Source organism: Tursiops truncatus, chromosome 8 (genome assembly GCF_011762595.2).
Source record: "Tursiops truncatus isolate mTurTru1 chromosome 8, mTurTru1.mat.Y, whole genome shotgun sequence".
Classification (NCBI taxonomy): Eukaryota; Metazoa; Chordata; class Mammalia; order Artiodactyla; family Delphinidae; genus Tursiops; species Tursiops truncatus.
This window is the reverse complement of record NC_047041.1, coordinates 9,600,109-9,626,794: the sequence shown is the minus strand read 5'-3', so window position 1 is coordinate 9,626,794 and position 26,686 is coordinate 9,600,109. Positions and strand designations below refer to the sequence as shown.

General features: G+C 45.0%; 1 protein-coding gene across 13 annotated transcripts; it reads right to left on the bottom strand.

Annotated features, from left to right (window-relative positions):
* Positions 1-1,906: 1,906 nt before the first annotated feature.
* Positions 1,907-22,108, bottom strand: ZNF202 (zinc finger protein 202). Of its 13 annotated transcripts, XM_073808043.1 has the most exons (14): positions 21,990-22,108; positions 20,890-21,068; positions 20,632-20,749; positions 18,534-18,671; positions 15,101-15,215; positions 14,642-14,828; positions 13,711-13,824; positions 11,085-11,302; positions 8,421-8,917; positions 7,536-7,746; positions 7,023-7,177; positions 5,500-5,629; positions 4,830-4,949; positions 1,907-4,313 (listed from the first exon to the last, which is right to left on the bottom strand). In XM_073808043.1, the coding sequence occupies exons 9-14, from the start codon at positions 8,820-8,822 to the stop codon at positions 3,322-3,324; spliced, it is 2,010 nt and encodes a 669-aa protein (XP_073664144.1). In that variant the 5' UTR covers positions 8,823-8,917; positions 11,085-11,302; positions 13,711-13,824; positions 14,642-14,828; positions 15,101-15,215; positions 18,534-18,671; positions 20,632-20,749; positions 20,890-21,068; positions 21,990-22,108; the 3' UTR covers positions 1,907-3,321. The 13 variants fall into 13 exon arrangements, with proteins under 13 accessions (XP_073664144.1, XP_073664147.1, XP_033717761.1 ...); XM_073808046.1 differs by having other exon boundaries at positions 7,089-7,177; positions 14,642-15,215; XM_033861870.2 differs by lacking the exons at positions 11,085-11,302; positions 13,711-13,824; positions 14,642-14,828; positions 15,101-15,215.
* Positions 22,109-26,686: the final 4,578 nt, after the last annotated feature.

Here is a 26,686-nt window from a genome sequence, read left to right as displayed (position 1 = left end):
CAACGAAGACCCAATGTAGCCAAAAATTAATTAAAATGAAAAGTTATTTATATGGACATTTTTTAAAATAAATTTATTTATTTATGGCTGCATTGGGTCTTTGTTGCTGCACGCGGGCTTTCTCTAGTTGTGGCGAGCGGGGGCTACTCCCCGTTGTGATGTGCGGGCTTCCCACTGCGGTGGCCACCCTTGTTGTGGAGCACAGGCACGTGGGCTTCAGTAATTGTGGCACATGGGCTCAGTAGTTGTGGCACATGGGCTTAGCCGCTCCGCGGCATGTGGGATCTTCCCGGACCAGGGCTCGAACCCGTGTCCCCTGCATTGGCAAGCAGATTCTTAACCACTGCGCCACCAGGGAAGTCCCTATATGGACATTTTAAAGTCTCCAAACATATAACTTAAACTTTTTGTTGTGGATTTTCCAATAAAAAATATTGTGGTCAGAGAACTTAATCTATATAATACTCACTTGGTATTTAAAACTTTATTACAGTATACACTAGCAATTATTTTGTTTTACATCCATTTCAGAATATGTATTCTATTACTGTGAAGCATGAATCTTTATTGCCCACAAGTTATTAAATTATGTTGTGTACCTTTGTATCCTGAATTCACTAGATTCTGCTCTAGAGTTTGAGCCCTCAGTTCCAGATAATAAAAATATATTTTGCCTTTATTTCCTTCCATTTACTTCTCTTGGGACTCTGCAGTGGAGAAGAGGCTGAATATTACTTGGTATTCCTAAACTAGTGGCCAAATGGTCTTAATATTATCATTTTAATTTCTTAACTTTGTTAGCAAATCACTTCATTTCCAACAATCTAGTAATTTTTTAAGTTGTCAATTCATTTAGACTACTTTATATCTTCCTCCAAATAATCTTTTAAAATCTTGCCTTTTTCTTCCTCTGAAACGTTTTTTTAGTAAGGTGTTAGGGAACGCCAGGATTCATCTGTTCACAGAATTCTGAAGGACCCCTCAGGAATGGTAGGGCATCCAGGGCTCCAGCATCCTGTGTTCAGCTGTACTGCTTCTTGCTCGTGCCAGGCTCTCGTACTGGCCCTGCTGCTACAAACAATGGTTTTGCTCGTGTTTAGATTCAGGAGACAGCATATTCCTTCAGGAACCTCAGAAAATACAGTCATTTACAAGAGACCAGAGATTTAGTGTCAGCATATGAAACTTTGCAGGAGGATCAGCAATAAAAGAACTATTTGATTTTTCAACACACTGCACTGTCTCTCAAACTTTCCTTTATGTATAATTCTCTTGACAGATTTTCACCTATTGCAATAATGCAGACAAATCAGTGAATGAAAAGTAATTTGTTGTTACCTCCAGAATTTTATCAACTTCCATAAATGTTATAATCTAGGGGAAATTATTTTCTGATGCTGTGCCATTTCACCCAGGACAAACTGTGCTTAAACCTTAGATCAGTGGCTCAGAAGTGTCTGCATGTTAGGATAGTCTCTTTGGCAAACTCCAGACTCAGCTCTTACCTCAGTTCCACCTATGGCTCTGCTGACCATGCCAGGCCTTCTCTATCTTCATGGAAAACCATCATGTCCTCCCAGATTCTTCTGTGTGGATGATCCTTAGAAGTCTCAGGAACCTGCGGCTCTGGAGAGTGAACGGGTTAAATGGAAAGCCCTAGAAACCAGGGAACTTGGCTGCCCGTGTTACTTTCTAAAATTTCATGTGTGCGTACTTCCAGAAGGACAATGGATGACTGGAGTTAAAACCAAACCAGTCAGCTGGAACGTCATTACTGACCAGAACGAGAATCCCCTTGTTGAGCCGTTAAGCTGCGGCTTTGTCATCCCACCCGCATTCCTCTGGTGAACGCTGGCATACAACAGGTCGAGAAACAGAGCAGAAGAAACCAGCACAGAAGGCAGTCTCCCTTTTCATGCTTTAATCCCATACCCCGTGCTCCACTTTTGGAGGATGGTCTCCCCAGTCCTTGCCGCTCCCACACAATCAGAGCAGGTGAGGTTCATGATTATTCAGCCTCACCTCCATGGAACCTTTACCAGGCAACAGAGATCCTTGGGCCATGAGATTCTACTCCTTAGTTCTTAATTACATGAGAATGAAATCACGTAAGAAAAAGCAAACAACGCAAATACATGAAAGCCTTTACTCCTGGTAAATTCTTCAGGGTCCCAGGTCTCCCTGACATCAGAGAATGAGGCAGGGTGGATGGGGTGGGGCGTCAGGAGAACAGTCTGGATGGCCTTGGCCAGCAGCAGCAGCTTTTGCTTAAAGTTTCCACAATTGGAGCTCAGCTCTTCTCCAGCTTTCTTCACGTAAGTGTAGTGACCCCATCGATCAGGATTCTACAATCATGACAGCGCCTTTGTAAGCTGACACCACTTCCAAACCCCCTCACAGACTCATGGGAAGAGGGTTGGGTGGGTGGGCGTGTATATATGTGGAAATGTAAATGACTTCAACATGGTTTTAATTAGGCATTACTGAATCCCTCAGCACCCAAATGCTACATCTCACAGATGTAGCACTAGGGACAAAACCGAGAGCCTGGCAGAACAGTAGGAGGGCTGGGCAGGGGCATTCTAACAGGAAAAGACCCACAAGGAAAGAGGCTTCTGACTCGGCCCCCCTTTCAAGCTGTGTCTGGCACCTGGTGTCATTTTGACAATGGGGAAGGGAGCAGCCTGACAAGGTCCACATGAAGCCGCCTCGATGTTTTTGCCCATCAACCACTACTCGCATCTCTCCCGAGAATCAAAGGAAAGTGCATGGTGAAGAAGTGTATCAGTGAGAGAGTTGTACAGTTAACCTGTGAAAGTGTGGCAGAGCCATCAGGATGCAGGTCTCCTGCCTTGAGTTCAGGGCTGTGTGCTTTAAGATTTGAGCCCAGGAAGGACAGAATCCTAAAGGCTGGTCCCTTACCAAACCTAAGGACCTGTCCTGGGCCACTTTAAACTTGAGGGCGTTAGGCGTCTTTAGGATAGTTAACAGCTTATTTGGGGGCAAATATAGTAAACACAACCTCTTAAGTCTTCTAATTCTCCTACTTCACACCTGTGAGGTGGAGGCAGGCGCACTCCAGTCACGGAGAGGCCTCAATTCAGGCAAACTTTGGAAAGAATATCTCCTCAAGGTGTAGAACAAAGTTGAGAGGTTCTGCGTGGGGGGGTGGTGATCTAGTTGTGGGAAGAGGTTACTAACGCACACCTGGGCAGGTGAGGGAGACTCCCTAGAAAAGGTCTTCCCAGGCCGACAAGATGGCTTCTCCCAGATCACCCCTGGGAAAGAGTCGAAGGCAGGTGTCCGCACGTGGGGACCGGGCTAGGAGGTCTTTCCTGAGTGGGTCCTCTGGTGCCTGATTAAGTGGTAGCCTCTGCTGAAGCTCTTCCCGCAGGTCGGGCACGTGAACGGCTTCTCACCAGTGTGTGTTCTCTGATGCCTCACGAGGTGGTCTCTCCGACCGAAGCTCTTCCCACACTCGGTGCAGCGGCAGGGCCTCACTGAGGCATGTCCCCTCAGGTGCTTGGCAAAGGCGGCGCTGTGGTTGAAGCAGCGCCCACACTCGCTGCACAGATAGAGCTCCTCAGCCGCGTGCGTCTTCCGGTGGGCCAGGTACCGCCTGTGGTCACTGAAGTCCTCTCCACACTCTCCGCACAAGTACGGTTTGCCTCCGAGGTGGATTCTTTGGTGTGTTGTGAGCACGGATTTCTGGCTGAAGCTTTTGCCACAAATAGTACAGAAGAAGGGTTTCTCTCCCGTATGTGTCCTCTGGTGCCTGACAAGGTCTGAAGTCCAGCGAAAGTGTTTTCCACAATCATCACACCTATAGGGTTTCTCAACAGGTGGAGTTCTCTCAACCTGGACCAGAGGGGAGGTCTCATGCAGATTCTTCCGGTTTAGGGGATATTTATAAGGAGCGCTCATCTTGTGGACCTTTTGGTGCCTGGCGAGATGTGAGCTCCGTGTGTAACTTTTCCCACACTCCATACATTTATAGGGTTTCTCTCCTGTGTGAGTTCTCAGGTGTCTAACAAGGTGGGAGTTACAAGTGAAACTTTTACCACATACAGTACAGTCATGATGTCTCCCTAACAGGGGGTGGACAGGCACGGTTTCCTGAAGATTCGTTAAACTATGAACTTGAGAAATATTTGTGCCAAATCTTCTTTCGTTAAGTCTGCCTGGATCACCCTCAAAGACTATTTCCCAATCTGGAGTCTGGTGAATTTCTGCATCTCCCAAGATAGACCTGTGTAGCTCCTCCAAACTCAGATCTGCTTGCTCAGGACACTCCTCATCTTCACTCCTATCTCCTGTAGAAAGGGAGAGAGGAGAAAAGGGGAAATTATAGAGGTAATGACGCCTTGCACACCATGGAGAGATTTTTTAAACAGTTTTGGGAGGGCAAGACTGTAAAGAGAGAAACCCATGTTTCTTAAGTGTAGAGGTTGGGAAGAAGGAAATAACCAGTCAACTGAATGCCTGTCGTGTGCCAGGCACTTTCTTATACGCTCTCTCACGCTGTCAGCAGCCTTCGTGTGGACAAACATTATTATCCTCCTTTCACAAATATGGAGGTTGGGGATCAAGGGTTTACGTGAATGCTTAAAAAATGGTATAGCTGCAATTCCAAAAGTTCCCCTTTTTTGTCTGTCACCATTTTGCAGTACAGATCCCTCAAACCAATGATAGGCGTGAAGAGGGGAAAAGGATAGAAGAATTTGGCTTCAGAGAGAGTGCTGTCGGCTGACATGTTAGAAGAACCAGTGAGAGGGGTTCCCCAGAGGAACTGCCAGCTCGGGGGACAGATTCCCTTTGTCACTCCTCACCTGTGTAGGTGAAACTCAGGATTTCTGGCTCTTGAGGCTCCTGCGCCTCTGGGATCTCTGGGATCAAAGGCTCTTCTTCTCCCATGTGGGAGATCTCGTCTAGTCTGGGGATTGGAAACGCTGCTCAAGAGAGGGAAAACAGGACATCACGATTGGTTCAACTGTTCCCCATGTCAAGAGCAGATCTTTTCTGTTTGGCAGATTGCAGAACAATCACATAGGCAGGTCAGTCCATCAAACCTTCAGTCTCTTTAGCTTGAGCACCTCTGACGAGTACTGCCTATCTCTTGCCTTTCACCAGCAACTCAATAATCACACAGCCGTCAATGTTACCCTCTTTTCCCAGATTCAAGTAAGTAGATCGTCTCCAACCTTTATTGCTTGTTTCATAACTTATGTGCTTACCTACTCACACTAAATTTAAACTCATACTAAAACTATAGTATTACAGCTGTTTTCTTATTAGAGGTTTCCAACTACTTTCTAGGCATTTTCTCTTCCCTCTAACTTCGAAGGACACCATCTTCCTCGGCTGTCCTTCAGTGTCACTGGTGGGGTCGGCATTAGAGAAGTGTAGTACGTACAATCTAAGGTCTAAGACACCCTCAATTTCCAACAAGAAAAAGATCTCTGTGCTCAGGACACTCTAGAAACACTTGAAATTCCTTACACAAGGAGACCACAATTCCGCAGTCTTCTTCCAAGACATATTCCCCATAGAACTCTTTCTGTGTTGGATCCAGATCACTCCACTGGTCCTGGGAGAAGCATACAGCCACATCCTTGAAAGTTACCAATCCCTGAAACAACACAAAGATTCTACTAAAATGGCATGCTTTATGGAGCCTCATATTTTGTTCCTGGAATAAAGGTCATTGGTACAGGCAGAATCCATCCAGGAGACAAAGAAACTCAAATGCGACACTTGGTTCCCTTTCAGGACATCTGAGTTTCATCCTGTCGCTGCTTCCCAAGTTTCTGCTTTTGCAACTGGCCCGCTTCCTGCTCCCTCCAATCCCACTACTTTCCCTCAGCACTAGCCTTTCTGAGGATATTGTTTAAAATACAAGAAAGGTCTTAGAAGTCACCATTCAACTCCCTATTTTACACTTTAGTGCCACCTACATTTCTGCAAAAATTCATCTTTTCCAGGAAACTTTCCCTAACTGACCTTACCTAATCACACATCACTTACATAGTCTATACAGCATAAACAGGACTTTCTTCTTCAGCTAGGCTACAATCTAAAAATAAGGATGGGGGGCTTCCCTGGTGGCGCAGTGGTTAAGAATCCGCCTGCCAATGCAGGGGACACGGGTTTGAGCCCCGGTCCAGGAAGATCCCACCTGCCACAGAGCAACTAAGCCCGTGTGCCACAATTACTAAGCCTGCACTCTAGAGCCTGCGAGCCACAACTACTGAAGCCCATGAGCCACAACTACTGAGGCCCGCGTGCCTAGAGCCCGTGCTCCACAACAAGAGAAGCCACCGCAATGAGAAGGCCCCGCACAGCAACGGAAGAGTAGCCCCCGCTCGCCGCAACTAGAGAAAGCCCACATGCAGCAACGAAGACCCAATGCAGCCAAAAAGAAATAAATTTATTTTAAAAAATAAATAAATAAGGATGGGGACTTCCCTGGCGGTCCAGTGGTTAAGACTCCACACTCCCAATGTAGGGGGCACGGGTTCGATCCCTGGTCAGGGAACTAAGGTCCCGCATGCCACGCGGCGCGGCCAAAATAAATAAATAAATAAAATAAAATAAAAATAAGGATGAATTCTATTCCTTTTTTCTCCAGCCACATAGCTTAGTTGTGGGGCTCTTGACCATGGTGAAGTCTTCATGAATGCCATGGCCTGACTGAATGCAGTCCCTGGAAGAGGATAGCACCCAAAATCAGAAATCGTTTTTGCAGGACAGTCAGTTATCCTTACAAATGACGATCAAGTTTATTCCTTAAAACCAAAAACAAACCCTCACTTGACAACTTCAAAGTTGTACTGGGGTGTTACCAAATAATCCCACTTTGTTAGTCCCTCTGCTTGGTGGCAAATCAAAAGGCTCTGGAGCCTGTAGATCCGACTGAGATGTTATAACTGATCTCATTAGCTGCAGTTCCTCCCCTTCCAGACACATGCAGAACTGAGAACTTAAACTGGCAAAGGAGAGTGGAAACTTGTGTCCCGTCTGACCTGTTCAGTGTATATGCCCAACGGTTCCTCAAATTCTCCATGGTATAGACAGAAACTAGGGTGCACCTGTGATAGAGCAGTAAGAAGGGCAACCATCTCTGGGTTTCCAGGGTTCCTCTCTTCAGGAAGGGCTGGGTCCTGGGGCACTGGAACCTCTAAGAAGAAAAGAAGGCAGAGATCAGCAGTGTGCAGGGCAGCCCTAAAACTGGCAAAGAGCTGAGCATCCCCCATGGTCTCTGGTGGGAAGGTGGGAGTCAAGACACAGGCCTAAGGGCGGCTTGAGTCATCCCAGCGCCACCACCTGTAACACTACGGGAATGCCAGGAGAATAACCAACAAAAGTGCTGTCCAAGGTAGCCCTGCTTACGGGTACTCTAGCTAGTACTGCCTCCTCTCAACACCCTGTACTCTGTGGTTTCCTCCCCTTATGATCTAGCCAGCCTCCTCGGTATGGGAGCAATATCCCCCTCCCCTCACTCTGCCACGATCCCCCCTTCCTGCTGAGGCTCCCACCGCTCTCCTGCAGGGGCTGGAACTCCAACTCCTGGCACAGGCTCTGCTCTTCTGGTGCCCCCAGATCTGGGCTCTGTGTGGTCTCCTCATGGGACTCCTCGGGGGTCAAGGTGTGTGCAGGATCCTGAAGCTCACTAGGTGACTCGGGCTCTGCTCCTGGATGCACTGTCTCCTCGGACAGGACTTCCTGGCCGTGAACATGGACAGTCACCTGGGAATAATTCCAACTTCCAGTCACCATGGAGTCAGGAGGAAAGTCTTGGTTGTCATCAGGGCTTATGTTAGGAGAAGCTGCCAACAGGAAAACTCCCAGAGGGACCCAGACGAGGAGGGGAAAGTCCAGTCCCACTGGGGCGTGCGAGGAGGAGCCGAGGTTATCCTCGCCAGGACAAGGGGGGACATTCAGATACTGCCCTGCTTTCTCATTTCCCTCAACCCTGCCTGTCACCAGGGCTCTGAGGTCCCATCCTTCCCATCTTCGCCTACCCCACCTGCGGCTCGCCTTGCTGTGTGCTTCCCTGTCTGTCGTCCTGAAAGGGGGATCTGTCACTGCGGGGCTGAGAACCTCTGAGGAAGTCACGGAATTCTCCTCCCCAGGAAATGGAGGTTCAACATCCAAAGGGAAAACCAAAGCCGTATCACCTTGTGTGCTGAGGCCACAAAGATGGTCCCTAGGCAGGTGTTTCAAGAACCAGGAAGTCACACTCATACACACACAAACACACACACACTCCTCTGTCCCATGGAGCTTATGGATCTAGGTACAACCCAAGGGCAGAGCCAATTCCATTTATGGGGTAATTTACGTAAGCCCTACCCCTAAATCCATGCTCCCAGCAAATAGACCCCCTCCACATCACACAGATCAGGACTCCCCCTCCTCACCCACCGCCTTGGTCTCCTGGGTTGTTTCTGCAAACCCTCCACCAGCGTCACGGCCTCCTCGCCACTCTCTGGCCGCTGGCCCCGCACCCAGCTCTGCAGCTCTCCGGGCAGGACAGTAAGGAATTGTTCCAGCACAAGCAGCTCTAGGATCTGCTCCTTTGTCCTCCTCTCTGGCCTCAGCCACTGATGACACAGTTCTCGGAGTCGGATGAGAGCTTCCCGAGGGCTTGCTGCTTCCTGGTAGCGAAAGCGCCGGAAGTTCTGGTGCGACGTCTCAAGCACAGGGTCATCCCTCTGTAAGACAGACTCTGGCCTACAGGTGAAATCATCTTCCAATTTCACCATGAGAATCCCCTCTTCTTCCCAAAGATCCTGGTCCTCCGGTTCCAAGGCTGTAGCCATCGTCTGGCTCTGGGGTGGTCTCACACCATCGAGAGCTCACACTGTCGTTCCCCCCGTCTCAGCCTGGGCACCTCGAGGAGTTTCTCCCAAGGGACCTGGGTAGAGAAGTAAAGACAGACAACACTATGAGCATGAAAGTATACACAGGAATAACAGTTCTGAGCTCAATCATAATCCTGTGCACATAACACTCCCAAACTTAAATCCCCTTTCCCCTAATCTCCATAACGTATGTTGTAAATAGATCTAGTTGGAATAGGATAAGCTATGCCTGAAGGTATGTTCTCCCACTCCTTTTCCTAGGCAAGGTTCACACCCCATAGAAAAACAGAAAAACATTGCATTTCTACATCATGAAATATGGGAACCTAAAAGGAAAATGGCTAGGAGAAAGGACAGTCATAACTGCCTGCTAAAAATGCGGTACTGACCACAATCTGTTTTACACACACACACACGCACACACACACGCTGACATATATATTAGGATATATATTCTGAGAAGAGACACATTGACAGGGCTGAATTAGACAGAGAAGGCTTTGTGGAGGTTCACTGTGAACTGATTCACACTCCGTATTAATTTATTCTGTAAACTGGGGACTCTCCGAGATTTGAGAGGATTGTATGCGATAACAGCGAAGAAAGCCACTTACACACAGTGGCTGGCACATAAGCACCCCCAAAAGCGATCCTCCTCCTAAGACATCTTTAACTGGAAGACCTACAGACCCTCAAAACTAAATTCACGATTCCTACTCCCGAATCCACCCTCTTCGTGTAATCCTCTTCGCTGAGATCATCACTTGTTAAGTAAACACTCAACCTTATCATCTTTGGATTCAACTTTGAATCTTACCCGTTGCTTACAGCTCACTAAACCAATTGTACCTCTTAAGCCTCTAAATCTGCTTCCTCCTGATTTAGTTGGGGCCCCCATCTCTTGCCTGGACTACTGCCATAACTTCCTAACTGGGATCCCCGCAGTATTCAGCTATGAGCAAAACGCAACAGACTCAGCTGTGGAGCTTCTGCAAAACACAGCATCACACATCATTCTTCTGGATATTCTGAGTCAAGTCAACCTAGGGAACTGTATCTTTAGAAATGCTACATGTGGTTCTGATGTGCATCCTAGCTGAGAAACGCTTAGTGCATGTAAGGTTAAGAGAGAGTCCTGGAGTCAGATTGCCAGGGTTTGAATCCTGGCTCTATTGTTTACTAGATACGGGGTCATGGTCAAGTTCTTATTCTCCTTATGCCTGTTTCCCCTTTACAGAATGGAGGTAGGATGGAATCCATCTAATAGGGTTACTATGAGGAATACCTGTGAAGTGCCTAAAAGTGATGGTGCCCCAATGTTAACCATTATCTTTCTGAATAATAGTTCCAACTGCATCACTCAACATTTAAAAATAATTTCATACTGTTAGTAAGATCAGTTCCAAAATCCTTGGCATGGTACATGAAGCCCTTCACAACCAGCCCTCAATTTATTTTTCAAGCCTCATATCCTCCCCTCTTCTCTGTATCACCTGCTATAATGAATGCATTGCTGACCTCCCTACAATAGGGTGCCTTTCCAGGCCTCCAAGTCTGTAAAAGTCTGTTCCTTTTGTATGGAAAACTCCCACCACCAATGCTTCACGTGTGTTCCTACTTCTTCTCGACAGGTCCCCTCTTCTTCATTCCCAGGATTTACAGTTTCGGTCTTAAATCAGTTCTCTGGATTACTGCAATTGCCTCTAAATGTGAGCTATCTGTCTCCAGGTTTGTTACCTTCGTCACCATTCATCATATCACAAGAGTGACTGCTCTTGGCAAACCTGGTCCTGTCCCTTCCTTATTTAAGATCCTCAATCACTCCTGTCTTGGAAGTGAAATACAAACTTCTAAGTATTATGTATTAGGTTGACCTTCATCTTGGGTTTTTTTTTTTTTTTTAATATTTATTTTATTTACCTGGCCTCACCAGGTCTTAGTTGCAGCACACAGGATCTTTCAGTTGCAGCATGTGGGATCTAGTTCCCTGACCAGGGATCAAACCCAGGCCCCCTGCATTGGGAGCATGGAGTCTTAACCACTGGACCACCAGGGAAGTCCCTTCATCTTGTTATTCCTTTGCCTTCCTCTCCAATCCTTTCAAACACACACATACACACATGCACATTGTGCATGTAAAGCACACAAAAGGTCTATGGTCTTTGGCTTTTGAACATGCCGTTCCTTCCAACTCTTTACCCTTCATTAGGTTAAACTTACTTATCTTTCAAGACATAGATAGGCAAGGCTTCATGTCTCCTGAGATGCCTTCTTTGATCCCATTCTCCCTGCCCTTAGACCTGGTTAGAAATCACTTTGCTTCCCCAGCTATCTGGACACATCTGTATCTCAAAATCTGCCACATCACACAGTCGTCGTTCATCTTTCCCCTGAAACCCCTTGAAGTAGGCGACTGTCCTTCAATCAATTTCCAATACCTATAACAAAGCACACAATAAATGCATCTAAATGAATAAGCCTCCACTTTGAAGTTTTCTTCCTACATTAACAGTAAGAATCAATCTTTTCCTCCATAAGTTTCTACTTTTTTATTCACCAAATCTTGTTAATCCTACCTTCTAAATCTTTCAAATTCATGCATCTCATCTCCACTGCCATTCCCCGAGTGAAGCCATTATGACCCACTAAAAGGCACTGATAGGACCTCTTAAAAAGTGACGATATCCTCGGCCCCTACGACTGCACTGGCACTTACATGTGGAACGAACCACTTGGTTCAAATTTTACCAGTGGGCTTCCAGGTGCCACCGCCTCCAGACCACTCTCCACATGCAACCTGAGGGTTCTTCATTTTCCAATCTTTTTATGCTTCACTACAACTGCCTCAGGTCCACCTTCAAGGTCAACGATCCACTCTTAACAGCTGTAACATGCTGTCTAACGTGCTGTTGCCCATCAACCACCAAATTATTCATTATTTAAATCTGTATCTCAAATCACTTTTCATTCAAGCTTATTTCATTTTTCCATTACCCGCAAACATTCACTACATAATCTCATGGTCTATAGTTCTGTAATTTACAGATCTTCCTGGGCTAATTTACCTACTTACTACATCTGCTCTATCTCATGGTGGTGTTTTTGCAGGTGGTTTGTAATTTTTTTACGTTTTATGCCCATTTTCTTTGGGAGAGCCCTAGGTTATAAAAGTGAGCCCTTTGAATGAAATTTCCTTTGCTTCCATCCAAGTACTAGTGGTTTCAGTATCTTAATTTCTCAGTCTTCCTGAATTATGCCAATAGTGTCTTACTTAGGCCTAAGCCTGTGAGTGATTTCTGTCCCACCCAAGGCTATGGAGGCCTACAATTCCTTGCCCTTTTGCTTGATCAGTAGACAGATTTTCACGGAAGGAGTAGCTCTTCAAGGCTCCAGGCTGGCAGATACTCAACTCTATATCCCTCCCCTATCCCCACCAGTGCCCCATTTTCATATCTCCTTGTTGGAGTATAGGTATTAGAACCCCAAACTTTAGAAGTCTTTATTTTGGTTTGAAATCTCCTCGGGCTGTGGTGGAGTTAGACTGTGCTCACTCCTCCAGCTTTTATTTCTGGAACGTAGACATTTACCTTTAGTTTGGGGTCAGGGAGGCAGGTGAGTGCAAGCATTTAAAAATGGGCAAGAGCCATATCCACATCAATACCACCTGCAGTGCTGCGGTAAGGTCTGAGTGGTGACCCTTCTAACATACAGAATCGGCCAATGGCTTCACACTGTCCACAGGGTAAAATCTAAACCCCTTACAATTTGATTCCCAAGGCCCTGCAAGACCTGGCCCCTGCCCACCTCTCTTCTCCAACGACTGCTACTGCGTTAAAAGTTGCTGCTCAAATACACTGCTGTATCTCTTTTCTACGCCCCCACTAGGTGTTCCTGATGCTGTCGACTCTGCCTGAAATACCCTTTCTACCCCTTTTACTTGGTTAACTCTACTCATCCTTCAGATCTGCTTTCCCTGGTCCTCCCAGATTGTTTCCACAGGAACTTGGACCCTGTATCGCAGCACACACATATATCTACTTTTTGTGTGGTAAGAATTGTTCATCCTCCTGTTTAATTCACCAGACCATAAAGCTCCGAGGGCAGGGCCACACAGCACCCAGCTCAAGGCCTGTCACACAACAGGTTCTCAGGCAGAGACCACGGTAAGTCGTTTTAAGTCTTTCTCTGGAAGGACAGATCCAATATCCTATTAATTCTTATTCACTCATTTGTCCAGCTAACTGTGTGCCAGACAAATGAATAAATAAGGGAAAAAACACTTATTATTTGGATTGCGAGTAAAACAATACTCTTAGTGGTTCCTGAAGTAAGGAAAACACAACTCATCACAAGGAATCTTCAGGCTGCCTTGGGAGGATCCACATACAAGTCACACAAAGCTGTGCATTTGAAAAAAAAAAATCATTTTCCTTTGAAGATGTGAATCAACCTTAATATGCACAAAACCGGACATCAAGTAACTTAACACAAGTACACAACACTGATTATTTATCCAGACAATCCCCCCAACATCTGCAAGGCAGGAAAAGAAGATGGAATTGATACTCAGGGTCTCTGGCTTAATGAAGGGATTTCTATTAACTTAAAAATGGGAGAACTTGCCCAGCGAAGCAGGCTAGGAACTCTCACTGTTTTCACGTAGCACAGTCCACGAGATGCCCTACTACAGATTCTATAAAGTATGCGCTGACAGAGGGTTCCTGCTTTTACAGGGCTTTGCTCTCCAAAGAAAAAAAGAACGTAACAGCATCACATAGAACCCGCTGCTTTAAAATGCTCTTCAGAAATCACGGATTGAGATTTCCTTCGCTTGTTTTGTATTTACTTTGGCAGCCTCGGAAGATGAGATGGCGACAAAAGGTCAGCAACAGCGGAATGAGGGGCGGCAGAGTCGTCCTTGTTGGGGCAAGAGATGGGAAGGAAGAGAAGGCGGGCAGTGCTGTGAAAAGAGCACCGGATTAGGTATCCAAAGGTGTACGTTCCAGCCCACATCCCCACAAACCTGGAACCGCTCTAAGGGCTTCCTGAGACGAGGTACACAAGAGCCCTTGTAAAGGGTGAAGCCCTCTTCAGACAACAACTCTCCTAACTCTCAGGGTTAGCTGAGACCTCTGAGAGCTTGTGAACTAGAGCATGCTGTGCAAATGTCAGGTGTCAGTACTAGAGACAGAAAATGGGCTTTGCATTTTATTCCGCCATTTATGGGATGGGTTACCCTGCAAGTCTGCCTTGCAATTCGTTGCCTTCTAACGCCTTCCCTCAGTGTCTGTCCTTGGAAGGGTTCCACAGTGACAGACAAAAACCCAACAACAGGATACTATAGAGAGACCGTGAGGCCAGGCCAGGAAAAGTGAAAGACCTGTTTCCAGAAGGCTCTAAAATAATGTCTGCAGAGACGCTTCACAAGGCTCTAAAATAATGTCTGCAGAGATGCCTCGGCCTGGGCTGGCCCCACCACCTAGCCTCTTCAGTGTTTCTAGGACGTCTGGGGCAGGACTGCAGAGGAGATGTGGGAAAGGCAAGACCTTTCTCCAGTCTGTGGTCCAGCTGTCTCTGTCCATATCTGAGTGGGTCCCATGCCAGTTAAGGCCCTAACTCAACCCTAAAGACCAGAAAAGAAAACTGCACGCAGTGAAAAGATACCTGGGTCTCTATCTTAAAATGTTGTTCCTACTTGGAGTGATCTTTCTGGACCCTAAATGACAAGGTCTATAGTCTTATAGCATCTTCCTAAAGGAGAGATGGGATCTACTTACTGGCAAATAATTAATCTTCAGAACAAAACAGTGATCAGAGAGGTTCGAATGATGATATTCAGCAGACATTTAAATTCTTTCCAGTCTCCCTTCTCCTCTTTGACTCTAACGCGGGCCCAGAGCCTGGAGATTTGAATCAATGATCGCTGGGACTAACCAGACGCTTGCAACTGCTCCTCTCATTGCTCTAGAAAAAATAATCAGCTAATAAAAATTGTTAACTGCCCTTTTCTACTCCTGTAGTGTTCTTTAAAACTAAAGACTACCCACTATGATCCTCCTACAGGAAAGATTCTTTCATTTTACTGTTACTGATCCTTACACAAACGTTTACCCATACTTTCCACATAATGGTTAGGGGCTCTGGAGCCTTAGTCTGGATCCCTCCCCTCACCTATTAGCCAGGTGACACTCCCTAAGCCTCAGTCCAATCTCCAACATGTGGCAAATACTTCCCACCTCATATGGTGGTCTTAAGGATCAATGAAGTAACGCATAGAATCGCTCAGCACAGAGTTTGGTATATGGTAGATGCTCTATATATTCTGTTCTTTCCTTCAAATCGCTTTAAATCCTTTTGGGAAGAAGATTTACATGATAATCAAACAGTCCTTTATTTCATCATAATTCAAAACAAAATTTTTTTTAATGCACAGGGAAAATCTTGGTCTGTTTACTGTTACATCAAAAGTAAAGTGTTAAGGGAGTTCCCTGGTGGTCCAGTGGTTAGGATTCGGCGCTTTCACTACTGTGGCCTTGGTTCAATCCCTGGTCGGGGAACTGGGATCCTGCAAGCTGCGTGGTGCAGACCCCCTAAAAAAAAGTAAAGTGTTAAACCAAGAGAGAATTCTTGCTTTGAAAGCACTTATAAGCTAAGATTAAACAAGATCCTTGGAACCAGATGGGATGAAAACTTAAAGATAGGTTTTCCTGCCTAAGACCAGAGTAGTGATACTTCTGTTTACCAATATCACAGTCCTGTCCCCTTCCTCTAACTGGGAAGAGGCAACCTGAGGCAAACCCAGTTAGTACAGGCATACCCCATTTCACTGTGATTCACCTTTATCACGCTTCATAGATAATGTGTTTTCTGTTTTGTTTTCTTTTACAGCTTAAAGGTTTGTGGCAACCCTGCAACAAGCAAGTCTATCAGTGCCATTTTTTCAACAGCACTTGCTCACTTGATGTAATCACATTTTGATAATTCTCACAATATTTCAAGCTTAATTATTACTATGTTTGTTATGGTGATCTGTGATTAGTGATCTTTGATGTTACTATTCTAATTGTTTTGGGGTGCCACAAACTGTGCCCATATAAGATGGCAAACTTAATCAATAAATGTGTGCTTTCTGACTGCTCCACTGACCAGATGTTCCTCCGTCTCTCTGCCTCTTCTTGGGCCTCCCTATTCCCTGAGACGTAACAATGTTGAAATTAAGACAATTAAAAACCCTACAAGGGCCGAAAGTATTCAAGTGAAAGGAAGAATCGCGTGTATCTTGCTGTAAATAAAAAACTAGAAATGATTAAGCTTGGTGAGGAGGGCATGTCGAAACATGAGACAGGCTGAAAGCTAGGCCTCTCGCCCCAGTTGGACAAGTTGGAATGCAAAGGTAAGTTTCTTGAAGGAAACTGAAAAGTGCTACTCCAGTGAATACACAAATGATAAGAAAGTGGGGAAAGTTTTCGTGGTTTAGATAGAAGCTCAAACCAGCCACAACAATCCTTTGAGCCAAAGCCTAATCCACAGCAAGGCCCTAACTCTCTCTAATTCTATGAAGGCTGAGAGAGGTGAAGAAGCTGTACAAGAAAAGTTTGAAGCTAACAGTTTGGTTCATGAGGTTTAAAGAAAGATGCCATCTCTGTAACATAAAGTGCAAGACGAAGCAGCAAGCGCTGATGCGGAAGCTGCAGCAAGTTATCCAGATCTAGCTAATTAATGAAGGTGGCTAAGATAAACAACAGATGTTCAATGCAGACAAAACAGTCTTCTACTAGAAAAAGATGCCATCTAGAACTTTCACAGCTAGAGAGAAGTCAATGATTGGCTTCAAAGGACAGGCTGATTCTCTTGTTAGAAGCTAATGCAGCTGGTGACGTTAAGTTGAAGTCAATGCTATTTACTATTCTGAAAATCCTAGGGCCCTTAAGAATTATGCTAAATCTACTCTGCCTATGCTCTATAAATGGAACAACAAAATCTGGATGACAGCACATCTGTTACAACATGGTTTGCTGAATACTTTAAGCCCACTGATGAGACCTGCTGCTCAGAGAAAAAATTTTCTTTCAAAATATTACTGCTCATTGAACAATGTACCTTGTCACCCAAGAGCTTTGATGGAGATGTACAATGAGATTAATGTTTTCGTGCCTGTTCACACAACAACCATTCTGTAGCCCATGGATCAAAGAGTAATTTCAACTTTCAAGTCTTATTATTTAAGAAATACATTTTGTAAGGCTATAGCTGCCATAGACAGTGATTCCTCTGATGGATCTGGGCAAGGTAAATTGAAAACCTTCTGGAAAGGATTCACCATTCTAGATGCCATGAAGAATATTAGTGATTCATGGGAATAAGTCAAAACATCAACATTAACAGGAGTATGGAAGAAGCTGATTCCAACCTTCATGGATGACTTTGAGGGGTTCAAGACTTCAGTGAAGGAAGAAACTGCAGATGTGGTAGAAATAGCAAGAGAACTAGAATAAGAAGTAGAGCCTGAAGATGTGACTGAGTTGCTGCAATCTCATGATAAAAACTTCATGGATAAGGAGCTGCTTCTTATGGATGAGCAAAGAAAGTGGTTTCTTGAGACGGAATCTACTGGTGAAGATTGCTGAAATGACAACTAAGGATTTAGACTATTACATAAACTTAGTTGATAAATCAGCAGCAGGGTTGGACAGAACTGACTCAGTTTTGAAAGAAGTTCTACTGTGGGTACAACGCTATTAAACAGCACTGCTTGCCACGGAGAAACTCTTCATGAAAGGAAGAGTCAATTAATACCGCAAACTTCATTGCTGTCTTATTTTAAGAAATTTCCACAGTCACCCCAACCTTTAGCAACCACCACTCTTCAGTCAGTAGCCATCAACATCAAGGTTAGACCCTCCACCAGCTAAAAGATTATGATTCACTAAAGACTCAGATGAGGGTTTGCATTTTTTAGCAACAAGTATTTTAAAATTATATACATTTTTTTTTAAAGACACAATGCTATTGCTTAATCAATCGACTCCAGTACAGTGTAAAGAGAACTTTACAGTACAGTGTAAACAGTTTTTTGGAAAACCAAAAAATTCCTGTTTTTATTGCGATATTTCCTTTATTGCAGCAGTCCGGAGCTGAACCCGCAATATCTCCGAGGTCTGCCCATATACCCAAGAGGTCCTCTGAAAACCTAACCCAAAAGGCAGAAGAAATGAAAGGGAATACCTTCACTGACTTTTTGCCTTCTAACACATCATGATCAGTGTGCTTCAAACCATGTTTAAAAACTATTTAAGATATTCTTGCCATTTATATTTTTTCTTCCTTCGTTAGAGTCAACATAGATTTAGTTAAGATTCTATTCAGCGATTCTTCACTAGATTTGAGTAGCAACGGGAGAAGTAGCTCAAAGGTTATTATAAGGTGTAAAAAAGAGGAAGACAGGAAGAAATAAAAGGAGAGGCCAAATAAGTAGTGGGTGGTACAGGGAGTCAGAGGAGGCTAAGACATAAATATCTTCTGCCACTAAATTTTATAGACTTTGCAGTTAGGATCAAGGTATAAAAATGTAATTGAGAGTAAATATAAACATGAAGAATTTAAATAAAGCTATAAAAATCATAACAATTCACTTTATTTTCAATTAAAATGTTTCCTACAAGTACGTACACAGGCCCAGGAGGCAGTGCTGGATCGCTGTTGATAGTTCTCCCTTCAGAGGTGGATGAGCTGTGTTCCACCTCCTAGAGGTGTGTCATCTGGGACAAGTCACATCAAATCATCTTGAAAATGGGGATGATTTTCTACCTAAAGGCAGAGAGCTGGATCATTTTTTGAGAAACTATCCAGCTTTTTGATGGTAATAGAGGGGCTTTGAGGGGTACAAGGATATGTGGCCTCTTTATTGAGTACCTGGGCCATAATGTATTAGCCTGAAGATGGTGAGAGGAATTTACTCAAGAGTTGAGAAGGGCTAGAGGCCAAATACAGGTTCTGAGACCAGAATTAAATATCCTGCCACCATGATCATATTGGGTAACCTCCAACATGAAACTAGGTTTTTTAAACTTACAGGTTTTTACCCAGGGGTGGTTAATGGCCTGAATAAAGCAGGCCAATGTACATGCCTCAGTTTAAAACAGAATGTCACAAACTAATCTGAAGTAGGAAAAGGGTGATCACCAAACCTGACACCCACCCTGATGAGGGTAGCAGCTTTTATCTGGAAGCCAGAGTTAAACTAGCCAAATACACTTAATTCACTACAGTGAACACGGTCAATGCCGATCACACAGAGGAAACATTATTTAATGAAAGAAAAAAAAAAAGGATATTTTATAAATATAGCTTGACCTGAGGTATAAATGTGGATAATTCAGAAGTTACTTCAAAAGTCATTCACTATGTTTTTAGTTTTTAATTAATATTCTCTGTCAAGATACTCCCTGCTCTGTATCTAGATGACTTCCTTCTGGCTTTGCCCAAGGCTCCCTTGCGTATGATGAGATGAAGGATGGGATCCATGCCTGCTGGACCACAGGAATCTGAGGGGTATCAGGTTTCCACTGCAGAGTAAATCATGGTCCAAAGTAGATGCCATTCTTGCTCTGGGCCACTGTTTAGTGTCTTTTGTCTCCCACTGTGAGCCCTGTCCCTGAAAGCAAGGACCTCCTTATATATTTTTATATTCCCTGTTCCTAACACTTCGTCAAACACCTGGTTAAAAAGATGCTCGATAAATGTGTGTTGTATTTATTTAAGCTGTTGATTTCTCTTCCCCCAACTTGAATACAGACACTGAAATTCAGAATCAGTGGGTGCCAGGGCTTCTGAGGACAGTTACAGGAATTTGGCATTAGCATTTATTCCAGTCCCCTGAGGGAATCAGGTGGCACAGCCATATACTACTTTACTATGTTACACAGGATTAGTGGAGGAAAACTTCTCCAAGAGAAGGCAGGGGATGGAGTTCATTCATCCCAGAAGTATCTACTGAGCATCAATTGTGTGTCCCACACAAGTCAAGGTGCTGGGCAAAGAAAGATGAAAAAAGCACAGGCCCTGACCTTAAAGAATTTAACATGTAGTTAAAAAATAGCTGGGACTTTGGCATACTAGGAACTCACAGCAAAAACCTAGAATATGGGTATAAGCTATATGATAAAAATAGAAGCTCCTATCAAGAGAATTAAGAAAATCAAGGGAAAAAACTCACCAGTATTTCAGCTTCAATTCAGCTTAAGAAAATGTAGCACTTTGAGTTTTTTTGAAGTACACTTTCTTAATTTTACAAATCAAGGAACTCAGACCTAAGTGGTTAAATTACCCACACAAGATCATCGTACTAGTTTCAAGTACAGAAGTACTCACACACAGGTCTTTTGATGTCCAAACCACTGCAATGTTTGTGTGAAGAAGTCTGGCCAAAGGCAGTGGTTCTCAACGTGGGGAAACCCAGACCAGCGCACCAGCACCAGAGAACGTGTTACAAATGCAAATGATCAAGCCCCAGCCCTGACCTATAATCAGTAACTCTGGGGGTGGCCCCAGTAATCTGTATTTCACAAGCCCTTCAAGGGTTTAAGATGCTTGGTAAGTCTGAGGACCAGTCCCTAAGGCAAAGGAGATAAATCTGAGGTTCGAGCAGAAGGGATCCAACTTTTCCAGTGCTGGCCAAATTTAGAGGAAAGGAGTCTAGGACTGCTATATGTGTTTTATGTCCGTGCCAAATTAGCTGGAAAAAAAATGTTGTAAACCTGTAACTTACCTCATCTGCATAGTTTATAATGCCCAAGAGTCCCTCACTTCGTAGTAAACCTTGCTGTGCCCTTGAAATGACTGTCTACTGCAATATGGTATACAGAAAGAGTGCAAAACGGGTACAGCTGGAGGAGAGAGGGGACAAGATTATGAATCCCCGGTGCTTAGTCCTAGGAGAAAAAAATTTTTCCTCCCTCCAAGCCTGCCCACCCTCTTAGGCTAGATAGTAATAGCAAAAAGCTACCCAAGACAAATGGCTACAAACCCTAACTGTTCCGCTGTCATACATTTCCCAGCAACAAGCCTCCCATGGCTGTCCCACAACCTTTCTGAAGTGGCTTTCTGGATCAAGGGCCATGGGGCAGCTTGGAAGAGAAGTTGGAGGGATGAGGGACTCCACTAGCTTTCCTTGTGGCTTCTGAGTGAGGCTGCCCTGGGTGTCACCTGCAGAATGTGGACAGAGAGAAAAAGCAACAGTTCTAAGCCTAGCCTCTAAGTAGAGCCTGGATGTGGCCCTGCTCCCCAGGACCAAGGCAGACAGGGTTATCAAGGCGCCTAGAAGACAAGAACATCAAGGCCCAGAAAAATAAAAATCGGGCTGGCACCTTTCTGAAAAACACATACAAACTAACAAACTTTTCGCGAAACCAGGTGAGAAGCAGGCCCCATATACTCCCGCTGAGGGTAGCCGTGGTGTCGAGAAAAGTGCCCAAACTGGCTGTTAGGGGTGGGGGAGGGAAGTTGCAAGTGGAGACTGCAGTCATTGGCTTGAGAGGAAGCTCGGGTCCGTCACGGTGCAGCTTAAAAGCCACAGGCCAGGTGGTCTCCAAGGCCTAGCATGATCACGGGCGATAAAATCACGGGAGATAAAATCACGGGTGAGGGTATCTGCGTGTGTTGCGGCGTAGTTAGCGGTGGCAAGTGATGGGGCTCGCCTGGGCAGGGAGCCTTCGGGGGGATTCTTGAGCCAGCTGAGAGGCGGGGTAAAAAACTGCGGGAAATGAAGGGGCCTCGACCACTCCTCCCACGGTGCCCGGAGGACAGTTGGCACGGAAGCAATGGGAGGGCGGTACGAACTAACTGCGTTTCTGCAGGCCTCAAGAGGGGGCGGAGGGCGGTGGCTGCAAAGAAAGAAGCCTGGAGCGCGTTCCACGTACCCGAAGGTTCTAGCTTCGGCCGCCAGGAAACACGGGGACCACAACGCCTCAGCCCCCTCAACATACTGCCGCCAATACCTTCCACAGGACAGTACGATTTCCCCAGGCTCTAGGGGGGCGGGGTCTCCGACCCCTCCCCCTCCTCCCCGCTCAGCCCCGCTCAGCCTGCTTCGGCCCGGCCCGGCCCGGCCCAGCCCCCAGCACTCACGGCTCCGACAGCTCCGGCGGCTCCTCCCCTGCCCCGGCTTCTCCCCAACCCACTCCCGGCCCTAGCAGCGCCGCCAGATCCGAGCCGCGCGGGGCCTGGCGGGTCGGAACACGTGGGGCCTTTGCGCCCGGAACCGGAAGCTGCCCTTCGCCCCGCCTCTTCGCCGCGCTGGGGCCTTTCTAGGCTCTTGGGAGGTTTGCTTGTTTCTCTGTGCCCCTAGCTGGTGGAGTTGCCGTATTCCCAGGGGAAGCGGGTCGGGGGGCCTCAGCTTCCGCCCGCTCGCCCGCCCCTCTCTGCATGGGTGGGGGGGCCCTCGATTAACACACGTACCTTCTGCAGGGGGGCTCCGTTCTGTTTTGGGTCTTTGTTTTAATTTTGATGCCTATATCTTGACTTGGTTTTCTTAATTTTTTTTTTTCCTTTGCATTGTCGGCGAAGCATGGTAGAAAAGAGCAGTTGTGGGTTTGAATACCGGCTCTTGTAGTCGCCGTCAGTTGTAGGGGTTCCGACAAATTCACACCTGAACCTCAGTGTCCATCTTCTGAAATGGGCGTAGTAATACCGTTACTCTGCAGGCTAAATGGTACATTGCATGTGAACTGATTGGAGCTTAGTAGAAGCTTAGTAAGAGAATAGTTATGGCATCATGGTTCTCCTGTATTTTCCTTGGGCATTTCTTTGTGTTTCTTTACTTTGAGACTATCTTCCCTGATCTCATTTGTTCATTTTTGTGTGGGCAGTGACGTTTCTGCCTGTACCTGCAATTTTCCTTCTGTTCCACTCCCTAAGTCACCACTCTCCACGTGCCATGTCAGGGCCTTCTCTTCCTGAACTATGCCTTACACATTTTATTTTCATGGGACACATTGGTGGGATCTGGTTATTGTGTTTGAACCCAAGGCATTAATCACTTTTGGTGGAGGGAGACGAATTTACAATTCATGAGAGCCTGCTGTGCTAGATGTTTTCTCTTTGTATCTCATTTAATATTTTTAAGTATTAAGTTCATAAGTAATACATAAATTTGTTCTTCTAAACGTTTAAAACATTACAGATAAAGCTAATGACTTTTTACTAATCCTGGCTTCCTCATCTCTCTCACCAAAAGTTTCTTATGAACCTGTATTTATCTTCCAGACATTTTTCTGTACTTTTACATACAATACATATATGTATTAATAGAAAATATATAGTATTTTGTGTGTGCATACGTGTATGTGTGTGTTCCTGTTGGAGTCCTCAGTTTGCTGTTTTCTCCTAGCAAAGGGCCTTGGAGATCTGTCCACAGTACGTACAGTTCTCCCTTATTCCTTCTACTTTTCTGCGTAACATTCCACAGTCTGAATAGCCATTCGCTTAGTGATAATATATGTTGTTTACAATTGTTGTTATTATGGACAATGCTATAATAAACATACTCTGCATGCATACATGCAAATGTCACTAGGAGACAAATGCTGAGAAATGTATACACATAATAGCTGTGTATGAGACTATTTCCCCCCATCCGTGCCATTATTTCATGTTGCCAAATTTGTATATCTTGGTCAATCTGTTGGGTAAAAGTGATGTCTTATTGTTTTACTTTACTTTTCCATAATTAATATTGTTAAAAAGAAATAAGCCCAATGGAGCGTCATTTGCCTCCAGTACAGCAAACTAAGACTTAATCGAAGTTTCAACTCTTCCCAGAAATGTGATCTTTAAAATAATCAATCTGAAATTACTTCATCAACACTAGTGAGGTGATCTGTATGATAAAGACCCCTGCAGTTCCCTTACCCCCAAAGAAGATAGCTTGGCCCGAAAGAACGCTTTTTTTTTCTTTTGCTAATACAGCTGTCCATGTATCTGGGGAGGGGATTGGTTCCAGGACCTCAGTAAATACCAAAATCCATGGAAGCTCAATTCCCTTATATAAAATGGTGTAGTATTTACATAAAATCTATGCATATCTTCCTGTATACTTCAAATCATCTCTAGATTATTTATAACATAATAAAATGTAAATGCTATGTAAATAGTTTTAAATACAATGTAAATGCTATGTAAATAGATGCTAGGGCACAGCAAATTCATGTTTTGCTTTTTGGAACTTTATGGAATTTTTTTTCTGAATATTTTCCATCTGCGTTGGTTGAATCCATGGACACAAAAACCACAGATATGGAGGGCCAACTGCACCCTCCTTCTGCCTATAAAAACCTTCCGTTTTGGGCTTCCCTGGTGGCACAGTGGTTAAGAATCTGCCTGGCAATGCAGGGGACACGGGTTCGATCCCAGGTCCGGGAAGATCGCACATGCCGTGGAGCAACTAAGCCCGTGTGCCACAACTACTGAGCCTGTGTGCCACAACGACTGAAGCCTGCGTGCCTAGAGCCCGTGCTCTGCAACAAGAGAAGCCACCGCAATGAGAAGCCTGCGCACCGCAACGAGGAGTGGCCCCACTCTCCACAACCAGAGAAAAGCCAGCGTGCAGCAATGAAGACCCAATGCGGCCAAAAATAAAATAAATAAATTTATTAAAAAAAACCCTTCCATTTTGTACAACCCCTCAGACTGCCCTTCTATTTACTGGATGAGATGCTGCCTGATTCATGAATCATTGAATAAAGCCAATTAGATCTTCAAATTTACTTGGTTGAATTTTGTTTTTTAACAATAGTGACACTGAACATCCTTTGTATGTTTATTGGTAACTTGTAGTTTTCCTATGAGTTTGCCCATTTTTCTATTGGGTTTTTTGCTCTTTTTCTTTTTTAAAAAATTTACTTATTTATTTGTTTTTGGCTGCATTGGGTCTTCACTGCTGCGCATGGGCTTTCTCTAGTTGTAGCGAGTGGGGGCTACTCTTCGTCGTGGTGTGCGGGCTTCTCATTGTGGTGGCTTCTCTTGTTGTGGAGCATGGGCTCTAGGCACCAGGGCTTCAGTAGTTGTGGCTTGCGGGCTCAGTAGTTATGGCTTGCGGGGTCTAGAGTGCAGGCTCAGCAGTTGTGGCGCACAGGCTTAGTTGCTCTGCGGCATGTGTGATCCTCCTGGACCAGGGCTCGAACCTGTGTCCCCTGCATTGGCAGGAGGATTCTTAACTACTGTACCACCAGGGAAGTCCTGCTCTTTTTCTTATTGTTAGATGTTCTTTATGTATTCTAGATACTAATCATTTAGTATATATGTTGAAAATATTTTCTTCAACTCTATAGCTTATTTTCTATCTTTGTTTATAGTATTTAAAAAAATATATATTTTTTGGCAGTGCCAGGTGGCTTACAGGATCCTAATTCCCCAACCACAGACCAAACCCCAGGCCGTCGGCAGTGGAAGCGTGGAATCCCAACTGTTAGGGGAAACACTGACCAAAACCGCCCGACCTCGCCAGGCAGGACAGTAGCAACTTGCATGAATTATCTTACCACAGGAGGTCCTGGTAACAAACAGAACTGACAAGCTACCACCAACCGGAAGAATTTGGGAAAGGTTAAAAGGAGAGAGGAGATGCCAGTCCATATGTCCTACCAACCTCCCAGAATCCTTCTCACTGGAATCCATCTTGGCTGAGCAATGCACTCACCACCAAGAAGGACCCTGAGTCTGAATGATTGGCCAGAGACAACCTGGAAAGTAGCCCATTCCCATAAAACCTGAGACTGCAAGCCACATGGCAGAGCAGTTCTCCTGGGTTCCCTTACCCTGCTGCTCTCCACCCAGGTGCCCCTTCCCCATAAAGTCTCTTGCTTTGTCAGCACTTGTGTCTCCTCAGTTCATTTCTGAGTATTGGACAAGAGCTCACTCTTGGGCCCTGGCAGGGGTCCCCCTTCCTGAAACACAACCACTGGACTGTCAGGGAATTCCCAGTATTAACATTTTAAATTTGATACTGTCGACCAAAAAAAATATTCACAGTCTAAAAGCTGAAAGTTATGTTTATTTGGCGGAAATATTTAGGACTTCCGGCCCAGGAGGCAGCATCTCAAGAAACCCTGAGAGAACTGCTCCAAGGAGGCGAGGTGGGGAGCCAGGGTATATAGGAATTTTGCAGCAAAGGGCAGGTAGTCTGAACTTCAAAAGATTATTGTTAATTAAAGAAAACCACATCATTCAAGTTAAGGAATTTAGCGCTTTTCTCTGTATGGGAAGAGGCAAGAGTCTGGGCTCACTGAAATCATTCCTTTGATGGGTACCTCAGCTATCTGGGGCCAGTATCCCATGTTTTCATATCCTGAGTGTCCTCAGGGCTCACTGCAGGGAGTGGCTGCAGTCTGAGGGCCGCTGGATGGCAGGTATTCATTGTTTCCTTCCTGAGTTCCCTCAGGGCTCACCAGTTCACTGCAGGTGGTGGCTACAATCGCTGATGACAGTGACATCCTTTGTTTACTGATATGGCAGGAAATATTCCATTTCTCAATACACACTTTCTCTTAGTGGCTTTGAATTTTGTGTCTTATTTAAGAACATCTTTTCTACACAAAAGTCATCAGGGCTTCCTCCTATTTTTTTTTTTTCTATTTTTTTTGTTCTTTGTACAGTATTTTTGTGGATGGTATAAATTGGGAATTCTAATCTAATATTATCTATGGTAATTAAATTCCTCTTTCAAGACGTGGAGTATGGGATATTTACAGAATAGAACTACAGAGGATATTATCCATGCATGATGTAACGTGTTCTGTCGGTCCAGTTATCTGGTCCCTCATATTGTA

What these genes read in the sequence shown, in the direction of transcription:
- ZNF202 (XM_073808043.1), bottom strand. Translation starts at nt 8,822, where the DNA reads ATGGCTACAGCCTTGGAACCGGAGGACCAGGATCTTTGGGAAGAAGAG. An exon ending in TGGGCATATACACTGAACAG is followed by an intron (nt 5,630 to 7,022) that starts GTCAGACGGGAC and finishes GTGTTGTTTCAG; the next exon opens with GGATTGGTAACTTTCAAGGA. An exon ending in CCTGAGTTTCACCTACACAG is followed by an intron (nt 4,314 to 4,829) that starts GTGAGGAGTGAC and finishes CCCTTTCTACAG; the next exon opens with GAGATAGGAGTGAAGATGAG.